This window comes from Telmatherina bonti (assembly GCF_933228915.1).
Source record: "Telmatherina bonti genome assembly, chromosome: 3".
Classification (NCBI taxonomy): Eukaryota; Metazoa; Chordata; class Actinopteri; order Atheriniformes; family Telmatherinidae; genus Telmatherina; species Telmatherina bonti.
The window spans coordinates 28,054,316-28,064,441 of NC_136621.1; the positions used below are offsets into that span (position 1 = coordinate 28,054,316).

A 10,126-nucleotide genomic window follows, 5' to 3' on the forward strand; every position below is an offset into this window, starting at 1 on the left:
AACAAGGAGAGGGATGGAAAGCGATGTGTCAGCAGTGAGCCGCCGGAGAGGTGTAAGTTAGGACGTGAGGAGACGTTCTACTCCTCCCCCAGACAGTATTTCCTCCTCCTTCTCCTCCTCTTTTCCCTCAAAGTTACAAAACTTTGACTTGGCATGGGGGCTATGAAAGAAGACTGCAGAGAGTGGGCATCTGTACAAGAGGAATAATCCAGCCCATGCTTAATTTCTTTTGGCACTGCCTGCCTCGGGGGACACAACTTTTCAGTCGGCTGTAGCTCATTAGACCACTAACTGGCTCACGGCCCTTTACTACAGAGCCGGTTAGCATTCTGCAGTCATCAACAAATCAGATAAAATTTCTCATTGTGGACTGGTTTGTTTCCCTTTTATCCAAGTCAGACAAGTCACTCTTAGGTAGCTTTTTTTTTAATTTTTTTTTTTATACATGATTGGACCTTGGCACTGCTCTTTAAAATCCACATTTTTTTATTTAAATATAGACCATCTGTTTGGTATATCTATTGGCCACCTGGGCATTTTACTGTCCAAATCTGTTCCTTACTGTCTTTCTCAAAAGGACAAATATTCACTCCCCTTCATTTTGCTCCACTACCAGAAGGCACCGCCAGCTGAATGTCGTACACTTTAGAACCATGAAATATTCTGCATACGCCATATTTTCTAAAATAGCACCCAGGCTTTCTGTTTACATAAACAGGAAAAAGAAACTTGTGTGTAAATGAAGCAGACCTTATAAAAGATGCTTGTATGATTTTTTTTTATTTTCACCATTTTAAATATTCAATCAGCTTTATTTTAACATGATGCTTTATTTTGAAGCGCTAGTGTTTTTTGTTGAAGTTGAAGAGATGCTGAGGAAACAAAAAACATCTCAGATATATTCGGGTAGAAATCACAAGTCACATGATTTACTGCAAAAATCTATGTAGCCAATCTGAATCGGCTTTTTTCTTCACATATATTGAATCAGGGGCTGAGTTCTGTCTGCCAAGGAATTTCTCAAAATGCCCTAAATTTATTCTTTGTTCACAGCATTATATACATCCAAATACACCTACCACATAATACACCATATACACCACTGAACCTGGAAGTCTGTGGATTACTTCTGTCTACATCTGACTTGGAGAATCCAGAATTTCCTCTACTTTTACAAGCCCTTATATATCTTCCTTTTAAGGTTACTCCTCAGGTAAGGGAATGAATGTGGCCACAGCATGATTTTTTCACCCTTTATACTCATAGCAGCCAAAGATTCAATGGTATTTCTTATAGCATAGACTGGTGCATTGTCTTGAATAAAAATAATTGTACAGCAGAGGGCACAGCTCTTATATACCAGCAGGAAATTGTCAGTTAGAAATGCATTTTGTAAAGATAATTTTTACACCCTAAGGCGTCTAAGGCGTCTTTTACACCCTAAGTGGTCTGCCATCTCACTTACAGCTATTACAGCCCAAAATATCACTCCACCACCTTGCTGAAGTTTCAGCCTATTTGGGACACGGTGGGAATCCGCCAACCCTCCAGAACTCCATCCATCTTGAACATGCAGTGTATCATGGTTAATGTCAGTCAATAAAACTGTGGGGAAAGTAGTCTTCATGTATTTTTTGAGGTCATTGCAAATGTTTCTCTTTGTGAGCACTGGTTAAGGAAGGCCAAAAACCAGCTTTATGCACGTGTCATCTCATGAACACCAGCAGCATCAAGTATCTGCTTGCTACTTTTTTAGTGGCTTTTAAACATCTGCTATCACAATATGATGCATTTTTCTGATAGACTTTCCCTGTTATGCCTGAAACTGAATGAAGCTATTTGTTCTCTAAGTCATAGATTTTTCAACAGAACAATGATATTGCAGATTTTCCTTTGTAAAAACATACAATGTTTTCAGTCCTTTCACAAGCCATTGCACTAGTTCATTGTTTTATCTGCAGAAAGATCTTTTTTTCTCCATTTTGCACAAAAACTGTGACTCGCTTAACCCTTTCATGCAAAGTGGCCCCATGGACACCTATTTACAAGCGTTTTTCTTGCATATTTATGAATGAGGATAGTATTTTTGTAAATAAACCATTTCAGTGGATGTTAGTGAGTCATCCATACATTTCCACTCACTGGAGAATGAATAAATAAATATATGACATAATTGAACATAATGTAATGATGCAAGTTTGCCCTTGAAAAAGAATTATTTTATAGAAGATTTACAGAATATAATTATGATTATATATTATTTTAGAAATATTTAATAGAATAAATTGTAAATCATGATAAATTCTAAATATCACTAATATCATTCTGTAGAGGTAAAATGCTGTATGTAAAAAAAAAATGTTGCATAGTTTTTTGTTTATTCATGAAAGGGTTAATAATGTGGATTAACCTTCATTAGTAGTTTTCTTTTAATTAGGTTCACCTTAGAAACAAATTGTTTCTACTGTATGAGATTCTTATCAGTGAATCAAAACCTAGATATTTCCTAAACTGAAATCCTAATTGCATAATATTGTAAAACTGCATAGTGGACACAGGCCATATGAAAATGCCAATGTTACGGTCTTGTATGATGCATAAATAAAGAAGAGGGACAGTAATGTGTATTAATTTTCAAGTTTGAAAACAGTTTTTCTGTAGTCGGTTGAATGTCTTATAAAAACATGCAACTACGGAAATCCCTCTAGTACTGTGTAGTTCTAGGGGGCTGTGGACCAATGATCTAGAGCAGAAGTGTCTAGAGCCGGTCCTTGAGGGCTGATGTCCTTCAGGTTTTTGATGTATCCCCTTTCTGACACACCTGGCTAACATTAATCAGATCCAACAGCCAATGAAGTTTTGCACAGTGACTGATTCATTTGAGTTGAGTGTGTTGGAACAGGAACACATGGGAAACCTGCAGGATTGTGGCCCTCGAGGACCGGAGCTGGACACCCCTGATCTAGAGTGAATGGTTCAGTAATCAGAGGCCTGGTAGTTCATTCCATGGCTTTGCCTACCTGCATGCTGAAGTGTTCTTCAAATTATCCTGAATGTATCACTGGTATGTAAATGTGTGTGATAGAAAAGAGGTTAAATTTGTAAAAAATACAGATAGGGAACGGGTTATATGAAGCATTTTGAGTAGCCAATAAGACAAAGTGCTTAATAACGTATAACCTGTAATCCATTTATATATATTTAAACATTGATCTTGTATCCATTTGTTTATGCCTTTTTCCTGCAACTGCTCTGCTAAAGACAAGTAAAAACAGCTGCACTCAATAAGTGACTCCTTGAGGAGCACATTTGAGGCACTCCATGCCAGTTTGTAATTCACATGCCACGAGTGGCTTAGCATGTTAGCTCCTTCATAGCTATGCTAGACCCTGCGTTTTAGTATTTTTCAGTTCATCTCTTTTTAAACTGGAAGCTTTATATTTCTCATGAAACATAGTGAAATTTGTCATGGCCTCATTTTCTACTCTGATCTGTCTGGGTCATGGTTTCCATGGTGCTCGTGTCAATCTTAAAACCTCCTCCTTGTTCCAAGCCAAGTAGAAGAGGTTGTCTGAGGACACCACTTGCACAGTTCCTGTGTGGACTGGCAGCTCTGCCGTCCAATCGTGTTTTTCGGCTCAGGCTTGGGGAAGTAAAGGCTTCCCTCCAGTGGCTGAGTGCTACAGGTTGTGTGTGCACGAGGCTCATGTAACAACAGCTGGAGACCAGCCATTTAGCAGACTTTTCCAAAGCCCAGCTCCAGCTTGACTCACACCGGACAACCTTTGATCAGAAACTGACATACATGTAAACACAGACACCAGCGGAACTCAGGTGGCCAGCGATAAGGAAAGCCTACTTTCAGTATGTATATGATCCACATTGCTAAGAGTCGTTTACGTTGAGGAATGCTGAGATGGTATGCCAAATTGCATTTTAGATTAAGTTGCTATTAAATAAAGCAAAGCCGTTGCTTTCTGTTTCAAAAAGAACAGACACACTGTATATATCATGGCTGGAACAGCTTATTGTGACTATTGTCACACTTTCCCACGCACTGATGTGACAGCTCAACTAATATATTTACTTTATTTTCTTTTTTTCCCATCCCAGATGTTTATGGACAAAAAGAAAAATATCATGAATCAATATATATTAGAAGCTAGAAATGGTAAATGGTAAAAATCCATGTGTTTCATTGGTGCATGCCAAATTATTTTATTACTAGATGATGAAACAAGTCAGTAATTAAAATAGCCTTTTCTGTCCATATTTAGCCTGTTGTTGCAGTAACAGGTACCCCACATGTTTGGCTCATTGCTGATGATATAACTAACTTTACTTCCTCCATGCCTTCAGTTCCTCTGGCCTGAACTGACCTCATGTCTCTCCAGTGGATATAATCTGACCTCCATCTCTTCCTTCTCCCTGGTGATACCTTTGTTCTTTGACATCAATGTGGGTTACACCTTTTGTGTTCAACCAAATAAGCACCAACAATCTGATGGGTTTTATCAGTGTCTTTACCAGTGATTTGTGTTTTAAAGATACAGTGTCGTGACATAACATGATGTGCTGCAATGATGCATATCAGTTTCTCTTGCTCTGTCCATAAAGAAAACATATGAAGTATCAGAAGAAAAATGTAAACTTAATAATAATAACGTGAACTTATTTAAAAAAGAAAAAAGAAGATTGAAATAAACAGGAGTTTGCAAGGTATGAAACTATTGGTTCAAAGGTATCTGGAATTGTTTTTCTAATCAAAAAAATAATACAGAACAGTGTTTTTGCAAGATAAATGTCTTTACATGGGAGTACATGAGTCTTTCTTCATCAGATCAGTTTGTGCGATACCCATTTTTACACACTGCATCCCGGCCTGAAGGATGACTAGAAGCGTTTCACACAGTGTGAGAACAGAAGAGAGAGGAAAATCTCAGTACATGTGTAGACAGGAAGACATTAGTAAAGAAAATAGCAGCTTCTATTTACACCCATGTTAACTTCTGCAACCTCGTTTTTATAATGATCCTGACAAGGAAACATAATTGTGTAGAACCTCATCCAGCACAGCTCTTTTGTGTGTCATCCAAAGAAGTAGCAGTGCTTCTGCAAGGCAGTGATTTGCATACTGCTGGACTAGTGGTAATGTCTTTTTTTTGGGGTTGTTTGGTATTTTTTGGTGTCTGTAATTTTGAGCTGAATAAACCCAGATGAATGATGATGACAGAAGAGACCAAAACCTTCATGAGGGCAAAATAAGATGACATTAATTCATGAGCAAATCTTCTGGTTATATTCCATTGCATGTGAACAAGGCCAGCTTGCAACCACAGGGAAAAAAAAAAGCAACTCTGCGTCCACTGCCAAATGCCATTCAGAATCACAGTGGAGCCATTGTTGTGGGACGAATACAGTATTTGAAAGGCTTTTTTTTCATGAATGGGGGTCTGAACACTTGTTGCTATACATATGTCAGGTTAAAGCTGATTTCTGCTTGGAAAGCAGATGTATTGTATCTGCCTCAGTGACCAAAGGACCGCAGGCCTGATTACTCTTGTTACAGTGGGGTCTCCAGGGGAAATGGTATTTCCTATGCAGAGGAATTTTCTCATAACTCATGTATGTTGAGGCTGACGGACAACAGAGATTACTCAGCGGATTTTTGCCAGATTGTGAGATCATTAGCTAAAAGTAGATGAATGGGGACTCTGTTAAAGAATGCTTGTTGATTGTGCATTTCAGAAACACAATTCCTATTAAAAGTTGAAATTTCATGTAGGAAGAATGTTTGATTTAGCAGTGCATTTTTAAAAAAAAAAATTAAAACTCTGTTTTATTTATTTATTTGTGTGTGTGTAAAGTGGGGGTGGGGTGGCTTGGAGGTGAAGATTCATGAAAATCATGGAATAAAGCCACCATTTCATAATGTATTAATTTTTTTTTTTTTTGTTCAGTTTTTAAAGGTAAAATTGAAAAAGTAGCATTCATCTGCAAGCCTGGTTGATAGCAACAAATGCATATATTCAGAGGTAAACATGCTGTGTGAGTGCATGCAAACACAGTGCATCAATAAATTCGCTCCCTCTCAGACACACACCTGCTGTCGCCTGCATATCCACCATCGCACCACAGTGTGACTTTGGCTGTTTCATAAAGTGCATTTCACTTCAACAATTATTAATAAGATTAATGGGAATGAGCAAAGCAGTTGACAGGAAAGCTCCAGAGTTTTCAGAATCGCCATTCGGTCTGGCCTATCAGAGCACAAGGGTGTTTGAGTTGTATATGCATGTGTGTGTGTGTGTGCGCATGGGAGGGTGGGGGTGGGGTGGGGAAGGCGATGGCTGCGTTGTGTTTCCTGTGTCGCAGTTTACTGTTTTTTAGAGCAAGAAAAATGGGCTTATGTAACGGTCATGTGATTTAGCCAGAAATAGTGGTGGGGCTACAGCTGCTGCCTCTCCTCCTGCAGCTTAGTTCTTTGGCTCTTGGCAGCAGCCAGACAGACACACTGCGCACTACTCCTGCTAGCTCAAAAAACAACTTCTGCTCAGTCTTACTGACAAATATAAATTCTGTACTGTACATGCAGCAAAAATAATGCACAGAATGTACTCGTTAGAGAAAACTGCATGTAAACAAATAAGCCCTCGTACACTGACATGCAGGCTGTGCCCGAAATTTTAAGTTAAGAGTAAAAGGAAAAAGAAAGAAAATACACTCATGCGGTGATATGAAAACAATGCACAAGTTCATGTAAAATATAATATTAACACACAATTTAAATCCAATTCCAAAGGAAGACAGGCCCTGCTTTTGGGGTCACTAAGGTTAAACTTTGCCACTCCATCTGCACCGTGTTGTGATTTTCAAATGTTTGTATGTGATTCATTTATGGAAGCAAATACAACATTTGAATTTTTAAAAAATTTTTTTTTTTATTATAATGAGCCAATGGAGCGACTTTATCTATATCTGAGTGTGTATCTGTGTTTGCCCTCATGCATGTGTGCATAGGAGTGTGATGAGTGAATGGCTATATGTGTGCATGAGCCTGCCTGTGTGTGGGAGTACGGTGCTCAGATGCTGGTGGACATGTGGAAAAGGAGGGATGAAGATGCAGGCGTAGAGGAGGAAAGGAAAGTGGAGGATGAAGAGGAGTGGAGGGGCTGTACAGTGAAGAGCCAGTAGAGCGGAAGGAAGCTCTCTGAAATGGGAGATCATTGGGTTTAGCTGAGGGCTAGGCAGGAGGCAGGAGGGATTCTTGCCATGTTAGCATCACTGTCAGGAAGAGTCGAGCTGCAGCCAGTGTCCTGGTTCCACCAAGTCCCTCACTGCTGTTCATTGTATAATACAGTAATATTCATACATTGTTGGAGGTGAGAACAAAATAAAGTCTTTCTCTGCCGTTTTCTTTTTTTATTATGAAAGGTTTGCAACCTTTAATACTCTTGTCTTTTACACTTTTCGTCCACCTCTCTTTCCTGCAATTTCTTTGAAAAAAATGCCATATGTGCACCGTGTCAGGCAGCACATGTGGTGACCATCAAACTGATGTTTCGCCTTGTCTTTCCGTAGGTCAGCACAACTACCTATGTGCCGGAAGAAATGATTGTATCATTGACAAGATCCGAAGGAAAAACTGTCCCGCATGCCGTGTACGGAAGTGTCTGCAGGCTGGGATGAACCTTGGAGGTGAGGAGTCACCACCTCATTCCAAATTTGTCCTGTCACATGTCTCCAAAGTTATTTTTGACTTGGCTTCACTCCGCTTATAAGGAATGATATATAATTAAAAAGTAGGTCTAGCTGAAGTGAAGAAGAAGGCCAGGGATGCTGAGTCATATGATGTTAGTGTGTAAATCGTATATCTCAGCATATTATGCATAATGCATCCACAGTAGGTGTAGCTCTTCAGTACTATATATGATGTCTTCCGATAAAGCCTGCAGACAAGTCAGTGTTGCACTTATAGGAAAGATGACACTAATTGACAATGATTCATGGGAAAAATGTGTTTGGTTTTTTTTTTTTTTCTTTTTCGTGTATAACTAATGTCATACTCCTGCAGGGTTACTATGGCATATATAAAGCCGTAACTTGATGATTGCTCAGCTATTCCCCTCCCCCCCAACCAAAAAAAAAAGAAAAAAACAAAACAAAACAAGCCTAAATGCAAGTTTAATTTAGTTTCTTTGATTACTGAATTCAGCTGACTCCCTTTATCATTGTAACTAGTCAGATGTGTAGTAAATGTGTAAAAACTCATCGCGTAAAGATGCAGAACTACACATAGCAAACTGGCTTATAAGATATGCATTTGCAAATGCACTTTAACAGTCTGCTTGTAAATTTGAGTTAATTTGTGTCGCTCAGCATCACATTAAGGCCAAGATGAGGTTTCTTAGCTTGGACTCAGAAACGTCTGTCCCACAGCATGAGCTCTACAGCTTAAAAATATTTTTAATATTTACTATGTAAACTTACCTGGTATTAATTAGTGCTCAAGCATGCAGCTGTCCGATTTACACATCTTTTGCTCTTGTTAAATGTTTAGAAAAATCTCTGACTGGATATAAAATGTTTGACTACTGAAAAATATATTAAAACAAAGTTTAGAAGTATTAATGGCAAATGTGTTTTCTGGCACAAAAAGCACTAGAGAAATAAAGTTTGATTTGATTTGATTTGATTTGATTTAGCAAGTTCTTGGAGCAAAATATTCCATTTTTAATTTAGTGGAAGAGTGTGTAGTTGAAGACAACCAGGATTTGGTTACAGGGTTTAGGCATTAATTAAATATTACATAGTTATTACATAGTTATCCAAGCTCAGTGGTTACATGGAAAGCTTTTAAAAGATTGAAATACAAATATATCTTTCTACCTCAGTTTTTTCACAGATGTTATTATTATTATTATTATTATTATTATTATTATTATTATTATTATTATTATTATTATTATTATTATTATTAATAATAATAATAATAATAATAATAATAAGAAGAAGAAGAAGAAGAAGAAGAAGAAGAAACTTCAAAGCAGATATAGACAAGGCCTTTCTAATGTATAAATGAATGGTCAATAGTGTGGGCTGCTTGTAGGATTTAAATCAGCATTAAACTAATCTGCAGTAGGTTACCATGGTAATCTACAGTGCAAATGACAAAAGTAAGCCAAGATTTCTTAACATGAAAGCATGAGTACAAGGTGTTAAATGAAATTATTTCAATGTAGCCCCACCCTGCTTGTCTCTCTTTTCTTTGCTTGACTTGCCACAGTACAGTTATGTTTGATGTTATTCAATCTCAGTGGTGGAGCACAGACTATATACTGGGTACATTCATAATGACCCAGTTAATTTTTCTTTAAGAGTTCTTTATAACTTAAACTCTGTCTTTTTGACATATAGAACTGCTCTGCCATAATTAGTCCACCAAAACTGGGCCAGCAGTATTTACACATAGTCTCTTAACTTCTGCTGTTTTACTTCAGGGAGTAACCATTAGCTGCAGAAAAGGTGCATGTTTTGCATATTTTGAACCAACCTGTAGACTACAAGACTGACAAAGCCGCATTTACATGCATTTTAAGTGAACCAACTCAGATTAATTTTATTTAATTAAATAAGTAATTAATTAATTAATTAATTAATTTACTAATGTCTCACCTTGCAGGTATATGGGACAACAGTTTCTTTGTAAACTGTCTCTTGAAACATCATTATGTTGATTGTTACTCATACACAGACTTTAACTTGCAATCATTCCTTCTAATTTGATTCATGAGAAAAAAAATGTAGCGTAGAAAAAGGACATGACCAGTGGAGGTAAATGGTAATGGTGTAGAATTTGATTTGTGAAAAAAAAAAAGATTAATCAGAGGGTATTTAGATGTGGGGAGACTCAACACTCAATGAAAAAAAAGGGGAGTGCACTGCATTGTTGCTTTACCGGTTTGTCTCATGTCCCGGAGATGGACTCTTACTCTAGTGGAAACCATTGCTGTGCTGTAGAATTGAACTAATTAATTTCAAATAATAATTTCAAGATAGATGAAGGAATCCAGCTATAAATTTTGAAGAACACAACAGAAGAAATGGAACTTATGAAGTGTGTGCA

General features: G+C 37.6%; 1 protein-coding gene across 1 annotated transcript in view; it reads left to right on the plus strand.

Moving 5' to 3' along the window:
- The window catches only part of nr3c2 (nuclear receptor subfamily 3, group C, member 2), a gene marked incomplete at its 5' end in the record, with an annotated part of 72,314 nt that overhangs the window by 43,128 nt on the left and 19,060 nt on the right, over nt 1-10,126 (plus strand). Inside the window, one exon of the mRNA XM_079264629.1 lies at nt 7,582-7,698. Within this exon, the coding sequence (XP_079120755.1) occupies nt 7,582-7,698 (117 nt within the window). The remainder of the gene's footprint in view (nt 1-7,581; nt 7,699-10,126) is intronic.